The sequence below is a fragment of the Amphiura filiformis genome, chromosome 9 (assembly GCF_039555335.1).
Source record: "Amphiura filiformis chromosome 9, Afil_fr2py, whole genome shotgun sequence".
Classification (NCBI taxonomy): domain Eukaryota; kingdom Metazoa; phylum Echinodermata; class Ophiuroidea; order Amphilepidida; family Amphiuridae; genus Amphiura; species Amphiura filiformis.
The window spans coordinates 35200368-35219959 of NC_092636.1; the positions used below are offsets into that span (position 1 = coordinate 35200368).

General features: G+C 35.6%; 1 protein-coding gene across 2 annotated transcripts; it reads left to right on the forward strand.

The window, feature by feature from the left end:
- Positions 1–881: 881 nt before the first annotated feature.
- Positions 882–18760, forward strand: LOC140160927 (ELMO domain-containing protein 2-like). 2 transcript variants are annotated; one of them, XM_072184277.1, is made up of 9 exons: positions 882–1087; positions 4189–4389; positions 6287–6413; positions 7442–7571; positions 8128–8236; positions 9807–9831; positions 11101–11169; positions 11941–12074; positions 13480–18760. In XM_072184277.1, the coding sequence occupies exons 2-9, from the start codon at positions 4245–4247 to the stop codon at positions 13635–13637; spliced, it is 897 nt and encodes a 298-aa protein (XP_072040378.1). In that variant the 5' UTR covers positions 882–1087; positions 4189–4244; the 3' UTR covers positions 13638–18760. The 2 variants fall into 2 exon arrangements, with proteins under 2 accessions (XP_072040378.1, XP_072040379.1); XM_072184278.1 differs by lacking the exon at positions 882–1087 and adding an exon at positions 4047–4081 and having other exon boundaries at positions 4223–4389.
- Positions 18761–19592: the final 832 nt, after the last annotated feature.

Here is a 19592-nt window from a genome sequence, read left to right on the forward strand (position 1 = left end):
TTTTTTTTTTTTTTTCAAATGTGAGATTCTGAGGATAAACCCCTAGAGTACCACAAAAAGACTTGGAAGTGATCCTTGTTCTCTAATAAACTTATTTAGGGGTGGTGCAATAATTATGTGTAACCCCATGGTGGTGAATTTTCAAAATGGTCTGCCAAAAATCGCTTGCCCCCCCCTCTGGCCGTGCCAAAAAATCTTTGCCCCCCCCCTTTCGACGTGCCAAAAAACCTTTGCCCCCCTTTTGATGTGCCAAAAATCTTTGCCCCCCCTTACACATGCAAGATTTTGGGGAACCCGAATTTAAAACCTTAAATTGTCTTATCATATAGTGCGAGCGCAGCGATCAGGAAATTTTGCATATTTGAACGTGTTCCTAACGTTTTCCTACGCCTTTTTACCCTATAATTACATCCCCTCCCCACAATCACTGTGCCAAAAATTGCTTGCCCCCCCTTTTGACCTGCCAAAATCGCTTGACCCCCCTTTTGACCTGCCAAAAATGCTTGCCCCCCCTTTGGCCTGCCAAAAAATCTTTGCCCCCCTATAATTCACCCTGGGGGTACACATAATTATTGCACCACCCCTTATATGTATGAAAAATTCATAGATCATTCCAAAGTCTAAAATAATTGAAAAATCTAAAAAAAAAAAAAAAAAAAAAAAAATCGGACAAATCACAGAAATTGAGGAGGGAGGGGACGAGAACCAAAACATTAATTTTATACGGCCTAAGGGACACGGGTCAACTTCAGAACCCGGAACACGTTAACACTGAAGTTCGATCCGTCTCTTATACAATCACTTTCTAATTGTGCCTTCTCTACCAAACATACAACGTAAAGCAAAGACTTCATTACGCGAGAAGAGAATGTGGTAGCGATTCATTGATCAACAACACAACACAAGATTGTCATTGGCAATGACATGGCAATGCATTCAATCGGTTCAGTTTCTTGTAAATTGTAAGATTCCATGTTGTAAGGTTAAAATTATAAGCTGGTCTAGGATACAAACATTTTGTTCCATTTTCTGGTGGAGGATTTCTGTTTTTATAGACGGTCACATTGACACTTGCAGTGAATATACGGTAAGTGTATTACGTACGAATCCACAGGCCACAGACTCACTCAGTTAAAAATGACACAGGCATATCGCATTGACAGGCACAGCAGCACAGACATCGACAATCGGCATCAGGCACGGCGGCGTATACAGTGCATGAGCACCTGTGCATGAGTGGTATAATATAGGACTGGCAAGCGAGTTAAAAAAATTATATCTCAGTGCAATGCAAGGTTCGGTTCCTTTTCAGATAATGAACACAAATCCAACAATGCCTGTTTCCAAGAAAAAGGGTTGTTTTTATTCGTCTTAGATCCTGCTATTTCATATTAAGCATTGGGGGCATTGGGCTTAGCCTTGGGAACATCACCCAAACAGTAGAAAATTATACAAACATGTACTGATTTTATCCAGCAGTTGGTTTTTGGCACAATTTTCGAGTCGGACTCGATTTTCCTGTGAATACCGGTACTAGCGTACATGTACTAAAGGGTTTATTTTATCAAAAACCTGTAAAAGTGTATAAGGGTGGTACCTTTCAGATAAATCCTGGCTTTATCTTTTAGGTACAATCCTGTTTTAAGGGGGAAAATATGTTGCAAAACCACGCTAAATTCCTATGTTTTTTGTTCAAAAGGGCAAATCCTGTATAGGGTATGTTTTGAAAATCTCATGCATGCATGTGTACGGTACACTGAAACATGAGTCCCCCCGATGCTGAGAGACGAATATACCTAACCCCGATGTGCAGTAAAATACAATAATTATTGCTCTTTATTTAATTACATACACATATACACTATGACAAAAACTTAATATTAAAGGTACAAGGTCATGACTTAAATGAGAAAAGGAGGGGTTCCCGGGGAGGGTTGTATTTAACTGAGGTATAAGGGTGTTTTAATACTACTGTTATTGCCATAGATCAGACAGGGAAATCCTCTTTAGATGCGCTAGCATGCTGGCCATTTCTTCACAGAATCGTGTGTTTGAGTCTTGGCAGGACTGAGTGACTTCAAGATGCGCAGAATACTTCGCTGAAGTTTTGCCTTTATATGGCTGGGAGGTATGACAAAATGGTGGCAGTGGTGGGATCCTGGTGTTGCTTTGCAGAAGACAGACCTACCCATTGATAAAGAGTTAATCAAAATGCTTGGATGGGTAAATATTGCCTTTTCACCACAGGATTGTAAGTTGTGGGTTTGAGTCTCAGCAGGACTGATGAGTGACTCACAGATAGGGAAGATGAATTTACGAAAATGGTGGCAGCGGTGGGATCGACATGTTTCTTTTACTAGTAACTGTTCTAGGTATCTTTATTTGTCATTATGACATTATTGGAGCATGAGTGGTTAATTAATGGAACGAAAATACAGACAATTCAGCAAAAATTTTATATCCACTTAATAAACTTTTGTGGTCACTTTTGTTCAAATAATTTCAAAATTATTTAAAATGGTCCAGGGTTGCAGGATAGAAGGTGTTGCAATATTGTATCGCATACATGCTGACTATTGTTCTCTCAACTTCTCTGTTTCTCTGTTGTTTATACTAGAAACAAGAGTGTTGCAGTCAGAGGGGTGAGGTGTGACAATATTGTATAGCATTTGCCTGTAACATTCATGATAAACGCTTTCACAAATTGTTTTGTTTCTTTATTGTTACTAGAAACAAGAATATGTTACAGTCCAAGGGGCAGGAGAGTGAGGGGCAGGAGGTGTGACAATATTGTATAGCATTTGCCTGTAACATTCATGATAAACGTTTCTCAAATTGTTCTGTTTCTTTATTGTTACTAGAAACAAGAGTGTTGCAGTCCGAGGGGTGAGGGACAGGAGGTGTGACAATATTGTATAGCATTTGCCTGCATCATCCATGATAAAGGTTTCACACATTGTTCTGTTTCCTTATTGTTACTAGAAACAAGAGTGTTGCAGTCCAAGGGGTGAGGGGCAGGAGGTGTGGCAATGTTGTATAGCATTTGCCTGACAAATTGTTCTGTTTCTTTATTTTTACTAGAAACAAGAGTGTTGCAGTCGGATTCATAGCAGAGGGTGAAGGGCAGGAGGTGTGGCAATGTTGTATAGCATTTGCCTGAAACATGTACATGTATGATAAAAGTTTAACAAAATTTTTCTGTTTCTTTATTTTTACTAGAAACGAGAGTGTTGCAGTCAGATTCATTGCAGAGGGTGAAGGGCAGGAGGTGTGGCAATGTTGTATAGCATTTGCCTGAAACACATATGTACATGAATGATAAAAGTTTAACAAAATTTTTCTGTTTCTTTATTGTTACTAGAAACAAGAGTGTTGCAGTTGGATTCATTGCAGAGGGTGAAGGGCAGGAGGTGTGGCAATGTTGTATAGCATTTGCCTGAATATGTACATGAATGATAAAAGTTTAACAACATTTTTCTGTTTCTTTATTGTTACTAGAAACAAGAGTGTTGCAGTCAGATTCATTGCAGAGGTGAAGGGCAGGAGGTGTGGCAATGTTGTATAGCATTTGCCTGAATATGTACATGAATGATAAAAGTTTAACAAAATTTTTCTGTTTCTTTATTGTTACTAGAAACAAGAGTGTTGCAGTCGGATTCATAGCAGAGGTGAAGGGCAGGAGGTGTGGCAATGTTGTATAGCATTTGCCTGAAACATGTACATGTATGATAAAAGTTTAACAAAATTTTTCTGTTTCTTTATTGTTACTAGAAACAAGAGTGTTGCAGTCGGATTCATAGCAGAGGTGAAGGGCAGGAGGTGTGGCAATGTTGTATAGCATTTGCCTGAAACATGTACATGTATGATAAAAGTTTAACACAATTTTTCTGTTTCTTTATTTTTACTAGAAACGAGAGTGTTGCAGTCAGATTCATTGCAGAGGGTGACGGGCAGGAGGTGTGGCAATGTTGTATAGCATTTGCCTGAAACATGTACATGTATGATAAAAGTTTAACACAATTTTTCTGTTTCTTTATTTTTACTAGAAACAAGAGTGTTGCAGTCAGATTCATTGCAGAGGGTGAAGGGCAGGAGGTGTGGCAATGTTGTATAGCATTTGCCTGAAACATATATGTACATGAATGATAAAAGTTTAACAAAATTGTTCTGTTTCTTTATTGTTACTAGAAACAAGAGTGTTGCAGTCGGATTCATAGCAGAGGTGAAGGGCAGGAGGTGTGGCAATGTTGTATAGCATTTGCCTCTACCTTTACTTCAGCTGGGTGCATCATATGTTGAAATGGCTATTACACAAACTCACTGGTGCTTCCGAATTACAGCGCATCTGTGCTGCAAAGGATTTTGGTGCGCGCAGAGCACACCGACTTGGTAAGAAATATAAAGCTTGATAAGTTTATTTAAAATAAACTGGCCTCAAAAAGAATCTTATAATTTTTCACAAGGTCATATCTTAAAATCCTGTCCATAAAAATGAACCATAATTACACACAGGATTACTTCAATACTCTACTCTAAACACTGGTCAGTAACCAAACAGTTGTCCAACTGACACAATGTCAGCAAAATGCACTTGGAACAGCTTCCTGGACCACATTCATAGCCACCAGGGTTCGGGTTTTGCCGGCAAAGTGGCAAAAACTAGCAAAAACCTGTTTTTGCCTGGTTTAAACCGGCAAAACTGGCAAAAACTCACATACAGTCACTCAAATATTAAAAAGTAACACAGAAAGGTCATATACAGTAACACAAATATTTTAATGAATCATTCAATAATTTTTTGTCTCATCGAGTCCTTAAAACGAAAAAGTTTTGAATTTGATTTTTGCCACATTTCGGTTAAATGCACTTGAGCAATGAAAATGCAAGCCTTTAATTTCTTAATATAATATATATAATTACAAAATCTAGCCTTGTTACACTCAGGAAATAATTTTTGTAACTTAATAATTTGTTTTGAGATAAAAAAAACTGAACTATAAATCACTTTTTTAGTTTTTGCCATTTTTGCCAGCAAAAAATGGCAAAAGTTTTTGCCAAGAGGTTTTAACAGCAGTTAAATAATTTATCACATTGATGTACTTTGTTGATTTTTCTGTCTCTATAATTTGTTTTTGTATTCTAATGATCTTGCCAAATAAAAAACAATCAAACAAATAAAATAAAAACGTGTTTTTTTTCCACCTGCTGCAAAAACCTGCGAACCCTGTCCCGAACAATTGGCACCCAACACAAGAAATCTGTGAGTAAGTGGAATAATGTGGAACAAGACCTGTTTCTTGCAGAAACATTTGTGAAAAGCAGAAGCAGCTCTTTTCCACATTATTCCACTTACTCTTTGGAAATAATCACCTGTGTAAGGATTTTGTATGTATTCTCACAGATTTCTTTTGCTTTTGCAATTTTTCGCCTGTGAATGTGGTCCAGGAAGCTGTTCCGTGTCAGCGCATTTTGCTGTTGTGTCAGTTGGACAACTGCTTTATTACTGACATGTGTTTAGAGTAGAGTATTGAAGGAATCCTGTGTGTAATTTTTGTTCATTTTTATGGACAGAATTTTAAGATATGACCTTGTGAATAATTATAAGTTTCTTTTTGAGGTCAGTTTAGTTAAATTGTTTCCATGTTAATGTCCGTTTGTGTAAGTTTGAGTGAAAATGAATGCTATTTTGATTTGATTTTACTTTGGGTATTAAATATTTGTCATAATTTGAAATGGGAGGATTGATGTGTCTGTAAAGCACCCGGAATAACATCATTCCCTGGACCACTTGTGCGGATAAAAGCTGTTTGCAGTGAATATTACAACCTAGCTGTTAAAGGAGGATTTCGTGATCCTAGCATCCTCTTTTTATGACATTTTTCAGTACATATCCACGAAAAAGGCCTATTCCCAAAATTTCAGTTGATTCTGATTTTGCGTTTGCGAGTTATGCATGATATGTGTATTACACTGCTCCATAGACAATCAATGCGTTGTAATTTCGTTCTGGTGCATCTTTGCAAAACGAATTAATCTGCAAGAAATATTTTGTACATAAACATTATGTAGCCAGAGGTTTCCAGTGATATAAAAATCTCAACTTTGTTTGAGAAAAGTGGGGGGATGAGGCTGTGGATCACGAAATGCCCCTTTAAGTATGTGTTAACCACTGTGAGTGTTTTAAACCAAGAGAAAAAAAAGAAGAAGATGTACAGTGTGGGACCTGGGTGTATGTTTTCATCAGTTACAATGCGGACTAAACATTTCCTTCTTTTTTTTGTCACAGAAAATTCCTTGATGCATTCCAGGCTAGGAGCTCTGAAAAGAGTCCTTGCTGAAGATGATATCAACATTGAAGATTCTGTACATAACATCATGGCAGTGAAAGGCATTGATCCAGACGAAAATCCACAGTATGTACTCTTTATTTTGTTACTTTTAAAAGCAAATTGTAAAGATATAAAGAGGTACATGCAGGGTTTGATTTAACTTTGTCGTGGAGCAAAATGCTCACTATTTTGGACAACCTGCTGCACAAATATCAGCTTGTATAGCAATATTTTACAATGTAAACATATGCTAATATTATAAGAACATAAGAGCTAAAAATTGCTATACAAGTTTTTCAAAGTAAATCGAACCCTGGGTACATGTACTTCAGGACACACGTCACATGACATAAGAGACTGATGAAACTACAAGGCTGAAAGCCTGTTCAAAATAGACTGTTGCCAATTACAAATTGAAAACAAATCCAACATTTTAAGAACAATATAAGTTTGTTTGGCAGCTCATAACACATTTAGAATTGTTTGTGATGATTTCATGATTATGTATTAATCCAATAGTGATGTCAAAAATGCGATATATCATCCGGCCCCAATTCATTCTTTTGTTTGGGGAGGGGGTCAAAAAGTCTGATTATGTTTGTAAAAATCTAGTTACAATATCGGACAAAGTTGATCTTTTGAGGTTCGAAATTTTCAATATTTTACACTTACATTACAAGGAGGGAGGGAAAGAGGGGATCAGCCTCCTAATGAAAGTACTTTATAGGACATCATCAGATGTTTGGGTTGTTGCCTAACTTTGTGTTTACACAAAAATAAATGTTTTACATCTTTTATAAACTTTGGTTTAATTTTATTGGTTTGTGTCCATAATATTTGACATCCTCTCCAGTCTCCACACACTTTGTAAATGAAAGATACACAGACATTTTGTTTGATTACTGTAAAAGTTGAAATATTTGTGTGATTGGTTTTTCACGTTTTGCCAATTTGGATCCGTTTCCCTTGTTTTTAAATTCGCAATTCTAAGTTTCCTTACATTGGCCTATGCACTAAAGGAATATATTTGCGCATTGTTTATTTTCGCAGTAGCAGCTCCGAAGGCAAAAAGAAATGTTCACTTTACAGTATTTTGTATTTTTGTACTTCAGGTTTACCAAGGATTTGAGGTGCTGCCTACAGCAAATATGTGGCTACAAACAACTCATTAAAGAACTAGAACAGATTAGGAAACAACCCTATGAGACTAAGAATAATGAACATGAAGAAATCTTACTGAAGGTATGTAAATAGAATCAGGAAACTAGAATATAATAATTATGTTTATGTTTTTTTTGTGGGGAGTGGACCATGTGTCTTTGTTGACAATATGGTATGTAGCATTGCATATTTTTTTAAATATACATGAAGGAATTGATTGACAGATGAAGAACTTTTAACCCTAACATGCCCAGGTACTACAAAATACTACTTCGTATATGCGCTGTTCGTGCATGCATCCCACGTGGTGTGATGATGCAATCGCCCTAGGTGATATAGGCACGGTTTCGCTGGCCAGCGAAGCCCAAGACCTGTGGCATAGTGTCAGCAAGTGCTTGGCATGCGAGGGGTCTTGGGTTTGAATTCCACCCAGAGCAAACAACTTCTTTCTTTGTTTTCTCTCTTTATTCCTTCCTTCTTTCCCTTCCCATCGCCAGTGGTGGCATATTTGATTGATTTTTCAACAAAAACTCTTTTTCACTATCAAGCAAAAAAAAAATGAATTTCAAAATTTTCAAAGTCTTTATCCGTGAGTGGTGTTGTAACTCTTGATGTGTCTTTGTCATTTCTTTGATAGCTATGGAATCTATTAATGCCTGACACCAAACTAGAGAGTAGAATTACAAAACAATGGGGTGACATTGGTTTCCAAGGTGATGACCCATCAACAGACTTCAGAGGCATGGGTAAGTGGCATGCAAAGTAACGCGCCCGGAAACATAATTGTGATGTGATAAAGCAAAATCAGTCAAAAGTTGGAAATATTGATTTTGAGATATAGCCAAACAAAAGAAATATTTCCTTTTTTTTCTTCATGTTTTGGAAACTCTTTAATTGCTCATATCTTTTGAACTGGTTGTTCAATTTTAATGGGGGTTTCTGCAAAATGCAGCTTTGTAAATGCTTTTTACTATCCTATAAGAAACTGAAAATTGAATATGACTGACTTCAGACTGATTTTGTTTGATCACAATCTTGTAATAATTTGTCATAAAATTTGTATTATATCATGAATTTCAAAAAATCAATCTTGATTCAGAATGTAATTTGGTGTGTCTGATGTGCTCGCATGTCCCACAAAAATACTGTACAAAGGTGGGTTACAGAGCCCTTAAAATATTGCAAAATTATGCAAGATCGTATAATCAAATTTGCCCGACTGCAGGCAGCAATTGTCTGAAATATATCAACCATGTGATTCATAATTCCCATTTCCTTTTTCAGTTAAAAAGTTTGTCTTAACTTGGTCACTGACCCAATGACCCTCTAAGTTTATAATAGCTGAAGCTAACTATGGATTTATTTCAAATCTTTGGACTTTTATTAGAATTACAAAGTAATAGTTACTTTGGCTTGTAAAGCTACAATAATATTGGCAATAACATTATTGATAAGCAGTCTTGTTTTATATTATCAACTTCAATTTTCTGAACCTCTGTTTTTCACATTTAAAGTCAAAATTACCCATACTGCATTTACTACTTACATTTGTACTGAAATGAAAGTTTTCATTTCATATGATTCCTTCTTCTTCCTCTCTCACCCTCTTCTCATTCTATAGACTCTTCCTCCCTTTCATTCTTTCTCTCTCTCTGCAAATAACTTGTTATTTTTTAAGAATATACCACTCCCTTGTTACTGGACAGACACTGCCAAAGACACTTATATTGTACTGTGCATGAATTTTTTTCATGGTAAAATCCCCTTTTTCAGACAAATTTTTTATTTTTATCTTGCATAAACACACAGTACAGATATATTAAAATACGTATTACACTAGAGAATTGGAAGTGTGAGTAATAAATCAATTCCCGTAGGTTGTTATAAGCTGATATGGATTAGAAGAGGATCAAGCTAGTCTGACTAAAATAGTGTGTTGATTGCAGTTTGGTCATCATTCTTTCTATCAAACTCAAATAAGTTATTAGCAAGGTGGCATATGCTTGTAGCTAGGATTGTGTGTGCAGGGAGGGGGTGCAGAATTTGAAAATGTGGAAGTAACCCCCCTACAAATTAACTTGGTGCTATGTTGAACAGTTTGACACAGAAAAGTGGTCTTTTTGTCATTTTCTTTGTAATTTAGACCTTACCCTGAAAAGTGGACATTTTTGTCGACTGGGGGTTAGGATCTGACAAAGTGGATTAAGCATGATATTGAAACTTTCCTGGTTGCAAAGGCTCCCTAGGCTAAATAATAAGTAACACCCAGCTTATCTGATCCAAGTTTACATAATGTTGTGTCTCTTTTCATTTCAGGAATGCTGGGATTACATAATCTTGTGTAAGTAAAGCATAAAATAATGAATGACTAAAAACAAAATCAAAACATCCTGAGAAACATGATATAGATTATAGATATGGATAAATTCTGTCAAAATGTTGGCATATAAAGCATACAAGCATATCGTCGTCTGCATCACATACTGATCTATCTCAAAAGGCTGCCTTGTGTGATTCTTATTATCATTATTGTATTTCATATTGTTGTTTTATATTTTAGCATGCTTCTTTCTTTCATGAATTGGCATGAGGTTGCAATGCAATATTGTGATAATACCTCCAAATTAATATGAAGAGCTTTGTTTCAAAACCCCTAACATCCAATTGCCCATTTTTCAGAAGACATCAAAAAATCTCTGATATATGGGGGTTTGAAAAACACCTTATATCACTTTTATCAGTGATTATTTTGATGATTTTTTGATGTGTTCTCAAAATTGGGCAAGTGGATGTAAGGGGTTTTGAAACAAAGCTCTTCATATATAAAATTAATTTTACAGTGTATCTCGTCACAATTAGATAACAATAAAAATAAAAAAATCACACAAGGCAGCCTTTTGAGATATGACATGCAGATGATGATATATTGGGAATTATTAGTGACCTTGATTATGTCATTTTGCCAGCCATACATTGAAAGACATCACTCATTCATTGTCTGCACAATTTTTATAATGTATACCGTCATACTTGATTTTAAGAATAGTGATGAATTGTCATTTAATTGAAACAGGACATATAAGATTTTGGAAATTAATTTCATCAGGATGTGGTTTTGCAACAGCCCAGCAAAAAAATTGTTAAAAAAATTATAAATGTGTTACAGACATGTTCTGGTCTTGGTCAATATATTTTCATAACATTTAATGTTGGGTTATATTAAGGTCATGAAAAGTTTAATATGGAAATTCAACATTCAATATTATCAAAATGTTAATGTAAAATATTTGTGGCATATATTTTTGTAAATAATTTGCCAACATTTAAAAAATGTTATGTTTGCATTAAGTTTTCAAACATGTATTTGTATGTTATTAAAATGTTTATTAAAAAATGAATGCTTTATATAACCCAGCATTTATACATTTTCTGTCAAACGTTTGAGTTTGTGGGGAGAGCATGCTTAGCTAACATATCCCAGATTGTACCAACTTACCAACCAACTTTTGTAGTTCAGCATCTTCCAAACCAAGAAGATGATGTTTCTGTCAAATGTACAATTATTCATGGAGTGGTAATGGTATCTTTTGTTTATGATCTTTTTTTGCAGATATTTTGCAGAAGAACACAGTACTGCTGCTAGACATGTATTGTCACGCTCAAATCATCCAAAAATAGGGTAAATTATAGTACTTAAAATATCTAATCGTTTAGAGAACTCACAAGATCAAAGTTCAATGACATCCTATAAACTAATCTAGTTTAGATTTTGGGGAGGAGATGAAATATGTTGATATACTTGATTATGTTCATAAAAAGACATTAGTCTGATGAAGGTAGTTTTTAGGGCATCCAAAGGAAAAGACCTTATGGCATCGTGAGTCCTGTCAGCGTGTCAACATAATCGATTATGTGTCAATATGTGCATCAGAAAGTGTCTACAATATGCAAGCCTTTTGTCTTATGTGAGATTGTGCATAGCAATTTCATCTCTCGCACTTCATGGAAGTATTGGTCCTCATTAATGGGTGATGCTGAGACTTAACCTGTTGGTTGTCAACTTGTAAATAGGCTCAAAATGAAAACAGTTGTCTCAAATGAATATTTACTATGCATGGTATTAACTACCCATATCTTCAAATCTATTTGGGACCACCGTCCCTATGTTCAACATTTCAGGATTACATTTCTGGAAGGGTGGGATGTGGTTAGCTGAGAAACCCAACACAACTAGTTTTGGATTGTTCCCTTATCAATCAGTCAATCAATTTCCATCCGGTGACTTGCAGCTCATGCATTTCCCCTTAATACATATGCAGTAGTTCACCAGTTCAGCCTACAAATGAATCCTTCAAATTTGATATCCACATTTCACAAATCAGTTAATCAATAACTAATTAATCAATCAACCTCTCCCATTGACTACTGGCTATGCTTGTTATCCTCCCAGATATTCTTATGCAGTAGTTGGAATCAATCTCACCAGTATGGCCTACACTTTCCTCTCCAATGGATCTTTAAAATTTCATTTCTACAATAAAGTGAAAGGCAAACCGTCAGTGGAGCATTTTCACCAAGTTTATAGTAAGTTTATATCATTCATCAATCATCACTCTTTTAAAATGAATATACTTTGCGACAGAGGTAATTTTGAAATTGCAATATAATTTGACCTCGAACTTGAAGAACGAAGTATATTATAAACTAGATTTCGCGCTTCTCGGGTTGGGTGGTTCTTGTGACTATCTCTAATTAACCAACAGCCGTTACCCATATAGGCCTACCTACCCTGACCTTTTAAACTACTTTGATATACGTCTCTCAATGATCAAGACCCAATTTGACACAATAATCAACTTAGTAGTTTTGTAGCTGTGACGCTTACTTGGCTGTAATCTGGAAACCCATCGTTCGCCTCTTCCAAGCTCTGTCCTGCTACCACATACATGTATGAGGGCCCCCCAAATCAATTGCAAATACCCCGAAATTAGTATCTGGATGTAGGCTGTTACAAAACATGATAAAGTCATAAAATCCGATGAGATGCACCTGCACGATTAACCACACTGTAATGCTTTCCGATGCTCGCACTGCGCCCGTCGGTACTTCGCGCACTACCCGCACGCGATTCGCACTGTGAGCACGCGTTAGCGAGCCGCGCGCACAGAGGGACGGACGGACACGCCATGATTAGTATTATGATGTGTTCATCTATAAGATGAACACATACACATTCAAAAATCCACTGCATCTGACCAGATTTGAACTGGCAGCCTTTGTAATACTAGCATGACACTGTAACCAACTGAGCCACAAAGGCATGCTGGAGAAGAGCTAACGATTGAAATCTATGGTCAGTATGCACTAAAGAGTTAAACCGGGTATAATGTTAGACCTGGTCTAAGTGAAATTTAGCACCTGGAGAAAGGACATTTTAAACCAGGTATAAAGTTAGACCTGGTCTAAGTGGAATTTAGTACCTGGAGAAAGGACATTTTCCTTTACATTTTCTTAAGTTAATAAGTTAATTTGTGTTACTTTTGAATATTTAAATCTTTAGAATTTGCTAGCTACTCTAAGAAGGAAATACGAGTAAAGGATTATTCCTGATGGAACTAAATTCCAGTTAGACTCTTTTGTGCATACGGACCTATAAGTTTCAAGTGATGTTAGTTACATTCCAAGAGGAAAGTATCTCAAACTGCATATTTATAACATATACAAAGCAGGACACAAAGTCACATAGAGATGAAATTATCATACTTCTCTGCGTTTATTGGATGAACAAATTGTAATATTTACCCAGAGCAGCTAGGGCACATAAATGTTGGAAAAAACCAGTGCATCTGGACGGATTTGTACTGGCAACATAATACTACCATAATGCTCTACCCAACAGAGGCATGCTGGAGAAGAACAGAAGATTGAAATTGATAGATTGATTTATAGTAATAATACCTCACACATTTTATTTTATTTTATCTTACAGGTTATCTGTTTTTTGAATTTGACAAATTTTGGGTAGCGGAGAAACCCAGAGATGTGATGGACTTCAGCCGAATCCGAGACAAATTTCAGGAGCAGCTGACAGTGAAATTACAAGATATGGACACAGTTTTAGAAACAGATTTTTCTGTTTCCAAATGAATAGTTGTATGTAATTGCTGTATTTGTTCCATTAACCGCCCATAAGCACCCACCGGTCCCACCCATTGACTTTACAACAAGCAAACTGATATTAGTTTATTAACTGCCCATGCAAATCTTGGTGTGAAATATATGACACACTGATGGTGATAGATGAATATTTTGGGCCTTTTTTACATCCTGTTGGCCTAAACAGTGTCAAAAATGAGCGTCCACCAAAAATTATTTTGTTAAAATAAGCGTCCTGGGCGGTTAATGGAACAAATACGGTACAGCATTTTTTCTGTACGAAGAGTTTTCTTAATGTTGTTAACTTGTTTTCTGATAATCTTTTTTCATAATTTTTACATATCATGCAGCTAATGAGAAACAATATCAACAGTGGTACAGTTTTTATAGCAATAATTTGATAGTTTCATATGTTGCTTAACTGTGTTTGCAAACAGCGGATACAAAATAGTTGAAGACTATAAACATTAAATGAAACTGATACAGTTGATGTTCATGAAAGTTCATGTTGATGTTCCAAATTCAGAAATTCAAATGCATATGGTTGATGACCATATGCCATTGGCCAGAAACAACTGACTGACATAGCATGAGATCAAATCGAGGGCTTAGAGCCAGAACTAGCTATGTCCACTTGCTTTCTCAATTACATGTTACTCATTTCGGCAACAAATGTACGGTTAATTATGCCCTCCATAATAAATGCAAGTGACTTATAGGGGAAATGCATGGTCACTTGAACAGTTAGTTATACGCAAGTGACCATGCATATACCCCAAAGTCACTAACATTTTCTTATGGAGGGCAGAATTAACCGTCCATTTACCAAAATGAGTAACATGTAATTAAGAAAACAAATGGACATAGCTAGTTCTGGCTCTAAGCCTTCGAAAAATATTAAATGATTGGATATAGAACAGATATAGACATATAGATATAACATACATGTCAAAGCTGAGGAATCTGATTCAGATATTAACAACAAATGGCAGCATTTTGAGATTTACAATACTAATAGGCCTATTCTTTACTTTGCAACTTTTTAAGTACCAATTTTGGTTCAACCATTTCAATTTTACAGCTTGTATGCTTTAAGGTCCATTCATACTACCACCGCATTTGCGATGCGTTGCTTTGCAATGCAGTGCATTGCCACACTGCATTGTACTGCAAACTAATGCATTGCGATATCGCAAAAAGTTAAATGCATTTTAACTTGGAAATGCGACGAGTTGCGGCAAAAAGTAATCGATATTTCGGCATCGCGAAGCAACGCATCGCAAATGCGGTGGTAGTATGAACGGGCCTTTAGTCCTTGTTCACAAATAAGGTATCAAACTGCAGCTGGAATAACAGGTACTTTTGACAAAATGTGCATTACATACTCCAGGCATGTTACAGCAGTCAAGTTAGCTCAATTGATAAGGCGTTCGACTATGGTGCGAGAGGTTGCGGGTTCAAATCCTGGCGGTGCCTAGTAGTTGTTAAATGGTTTATGGAATGATGTGGGGCCGTAGTGGTCAGTGACAACCTGTAAAGTGTGCTGAGGCTTGTGGATCAATGTCAAGGCGTTGTGCCTGTGTGTAGCACACTATAAATCACTGTGTGCTTTTTTTGTTCTGCAAACATCTCATAATGATATTATTCAAAGCTTTGCGCTGACTATACCAACTGAGAATTGAGCATGTGCAACTCGAGTTTTGACAGTAGTGAAGCTGAGCATGTCCAACATACAATTTGACAGTAGATGTATATAATTGCATATCTTATCTAATTACTATTGATACTGTATCTGACATTGGTTGACTGTGTCCTAATAGTATTTGGCCATTTTGTCACTATAGTAAAAATTTCATTTGAATGAACACAGCTGCCAACAGCGGTACACAATCTAACCACAATTGTATTTTAAAATACAATGCGATTGCACGGTCTTGCCACTTAATAAAAATACTGACCAATCACGATTGAGTAGCGTTTGATTCACTTTTGTGTTAAATGTATTACACACACAGTGCACATGGACAATCATCACGCTATTGGCAGGTGTGTTCAATTCTAATGAAATATTTACTATAAAATGCCTGATTTTGACACCAAGAAGATCCTATATTTGTTGAAATTAAAAAGAATGATCAACAATCTTTTTGTCCCCAAAAGATACATGCCTTTCTACTACTCTACATTCATTCCCAAAAGACTTTTTTTATTTGTCTTGTTCTTAACACCCTACTTCCGAGATGGTGGAGGCACTTATTTGGGTATTGCAACTAGCTGGAACCCTACTGTGGCCTCCCCATCATCCCATTTGGAGAACTGCACACCTTTTTAATCAAATAGCACTTTTTGAAGTTCTTAGAATTGCTTTGATGCCATTACTGTATAAGTGGTAATTTTTGCAAGGGTTTATTTTTACGAATGGAAGTTCTATAAGGTATATTGCTGATAGCGATCGATTGCAAAAGTGATGCATGCTGTGAAGGTAAAGGGCTCAAATTCGCGATCTCAGGTGACAAATTCTATAGCTTTTGAGCCCTTTTCATTCCCAGCATGCATCACGTTTGCCCATCGATTGCTATCTGCAATATACCTTATGGGAATATGAAATTTGTTGGAAATCACGAAAATATCTGCTCACAAAAAAAATCTCTTAAACAGTACTGGAAAATTTAAAAATGTGCTAAAGGTTGTATTTTCTACAGTTTAGGTAGGTGTCCTCTGGAAATTGACAGGAAAGATATACCCACCATTGAATTCAGGGCTGCTGTTGGTGTGCATAAAAGATTGTATATAATATGTATATGTAAGGAAATAAAGAGTTTGTGTTTTATGTAAATTGGTATTTTATTTTTTAAGAAATTATGGAAATAGAACAAATGTAGAAATATAAAAGAACATACATTGCTGTAGCTAGAATGGTTTTTAAGCAATCTGCAGCTTTGTTAGGGCCTGAGTTTTTTCTTTGTATTAGGTTTTATTAACATTGTACAATTTTCACTTTGTATATTAATATCAGGGTTGTAAAGTTTATTTGGCTTATATAAAAAAAAAAAAAAAGACTAACACTGTATTGATATAGAATGAGGTACACACACTTGGGTGCAGTGCTTACCCTTGTTGTGACTATATTGATGCGTGCAGTAAAAAAACTAATAATTTTCGCTTATAATAAGCTGAACAAACTTCACTACATGAGAAATTAGACAACCATGTGTGCATATTACTCTGGGAGGAAAATTATGTCCATGGTGGATTGTTTTGCCATGCAAATTTTGTTTTTCAGTGCATTGTTGTTTTGCGCTCTGTTAGTAATGTGCAGATAACATGCACTAATGGCAAACCTTTATGATACCAATGTGTCATGGTTTAATATTGACTTATGCTGAACAATTCCGGGGATAAGTTATTTTGGTCTTTATGAGTGACAATCCTAAATGATAGAGTTTCCATAGTATTACACCCATTTAAGGGGATATTTGGATTTTGGAGCAATGGGTGTTTAGTCTGATATCTTACGTCTCACCAAACCGGTGCAAAAATCTAGGAAATGTTTATTTTGTTCCTCAATATAGCTGCAAAATGACACCAGAAATACCATATTACATGTACATTTCTACTTGTTGTTTTATGTCAGCTTCAACATTAATATAATGTTGAATGATACTGGGTAACTTCTAACATTCCATAATTTTGATATATGCTTTGATTTGAATTGGTAGAAAACATATTGCTGTCAGGGAATGGAGGTTCTGTGGTAATTTTTATGTTGATTATTACTAAGCACATTTATGGGTCAAGGTGAAATGCAATTTAAGTTTAAATTATAATGATGTACATGCCTTTTCTTTGTATGATACAATAACTGCATGGTGTGCTAATTTGCACATTGATATTTTAGCTTAAAATCAAATTCAGAATCAAAACAAAATTTGAGTTCAGTAAGCATCGTTAAGGCTAATTGTGTACATGTAGGTAATTTAGTTTTTTAGTAGTTTTTGGTATACAAAACATGTACTGTTTGGTCGGTAACTTTTCTCTCGGGCCTATAACTTTTGGAGGCATATTTCGAACACTGAACGTTTTCAATTACATTTTCATTTTTCACAGTATTCAAAGTTAACTAATTTTAAGGACTATTTAACTGAGACTTGGTACGTATAATAGTTGAGGTACAACAGAAGCAAATTACTTTTTGCATTGTGCTAATTTTAATGCATAATTGCTTTTAATTTCAATTTTTCCAAGAAATTAGTCTTAATTAATATTACAAATTAAAATTGGAAAAAAAGTTAATTTAAATTAAATTAAAAGGTAATTTCCTTCTATTGTACTTGTATATTACATATGTACCGTACCAAATGACCAAGTCTCAAATTGTACTTAGTTACCCAGTATACTTTGAATACTGTGGAAAATCGATTGGAAAACTTATGCCTCAATTTCAATTTTCTGCATAATTGATAATTCCAGCCCGATTGGAGTTCAGTTAGCCGAACCTCAATTTCACAGTGGCAGGAATGGACCAATCATAAGAAAACTATAGGGTGATTGATAAATAAAGGTAGTTTGTAAGACAAACTACATAGACGAAGGTAATTGAATGGGTATTATTGGTGGTATTTTAAATAATTTGCAAATGTGCTTAATTTTGCACTGACAAACTTGAAATCAATCTGTGCAATGCAAAATTTAAGGGGGTACTACACCCTTGCCCAATTTTGTGCCTATTTTTGCATTTTTCTTAAAAATTATAGCGCATTGGTGAAAAGTAAGATATGTATATTATAGGGGCAAGGACTACAACTACTGCACTGGAAATTTTATTTCAGCACAGACAACAGTTGTGGAGTTACAGTCCAAAATGAGGGAAAACCAATATTTGATCAATAAATCAATAACTACTTGCCTGGAGTTGCTGAATTTTCAGTGCAGTAGCTGTAGTTCTTGCCCCTATAATATACATATCTTACTTGTCACCAATGTGCTATAATTTTTGAGAAAAATGCAAAAATAGACACAAAATTGGCCAGGGGTATAGTACCCCCTTAAGAAAATATAATTGTGTGAATAGAGTTGCAGCAAACAATTAAATACTCTGCATTGTTCTACCATCACATTTGCTTATTTGTTCTTTTAATTAGTCTCCTATTATTGTCTTTAATATGATCCAGGGTTGACTTCATACATGTTGGCGACAAAATCCATTGCAAATTTAACTTTTAATAACGTCTTTCCTAAACCAGGTCTTTAATGAATCAACTTTGCAATAATATACGTGAATTGGGATCTATAACCAATAAAACAATATAGTGATATCAGACATATAACCAGTCTAATTGGGCTTTTCCAGTTTAATATACCCCCTCCCATTCACCGTCTAAGTGGTGTAATAATCAGATTAATTACCATAGCAATTTTTTAATAGATCACCCTGCGCTACAAGCAGGTTGCACTCTTTCAGTTGCGAGTGATCAGTATAATATGCATTTTCTATAGAATTACAATTCAGATCTTTAATTATCCCTGTTCTTTGACATGGTTCAATGCATAGATACCGCATGAACGTTGTAGTGCAGGGTGGTCTATTCGCTGATGTACATGTAGTGCATGTCAGTATCCATTGGTTACTGGTTCATACACCTATTCTGAATTATAATATACCATAGGCTTTGGGTTGCAATCATTTTAATCAGTGGTTCTTAACAAAGAACGCATGAGCCAGTTGAATGTCAACAGTCATCTTCTAACGTGTACTACGCCAGCGAATTCAAAAATTGTATTTGATTGCTATGGTAGTTAATCCTGTTACATCATCACTTGACGGCGAATAGAAAGCATGACCTGAGTCTTCCACAGGGGGTGTGAATTTTGAATAGGGTTATAGGCAACTCCATTTGAAATTATGTGTATTGAGAAATGAGCTCTGTTGGAATGAAAACAGAATCC

Bases quoted from the DNA above. Each gene is read 5' to 3' on its own strand.
- LOC140160927 (XM_072184277.1), top strand. From the start codon at position 4,245: ATGTTGTATAGCATTTGCCTCTACCTTTACTTCAGCTGGGTGCATCAT. The intron at 7,572-8,127 runs GTATGTAAATAG...TTTCTTTGATAG, and splicing joins ATGAAGAAATCTTACTGAAG to CTATGGAATCTATTAATGCC. The intron at 8,237-9,806 runs GTAAGTGGCATG...TTTTCATTTCAG, and splicing joins AACAGACTTCAGAGGCATGG to GAATGCTGGGATTACATAAT.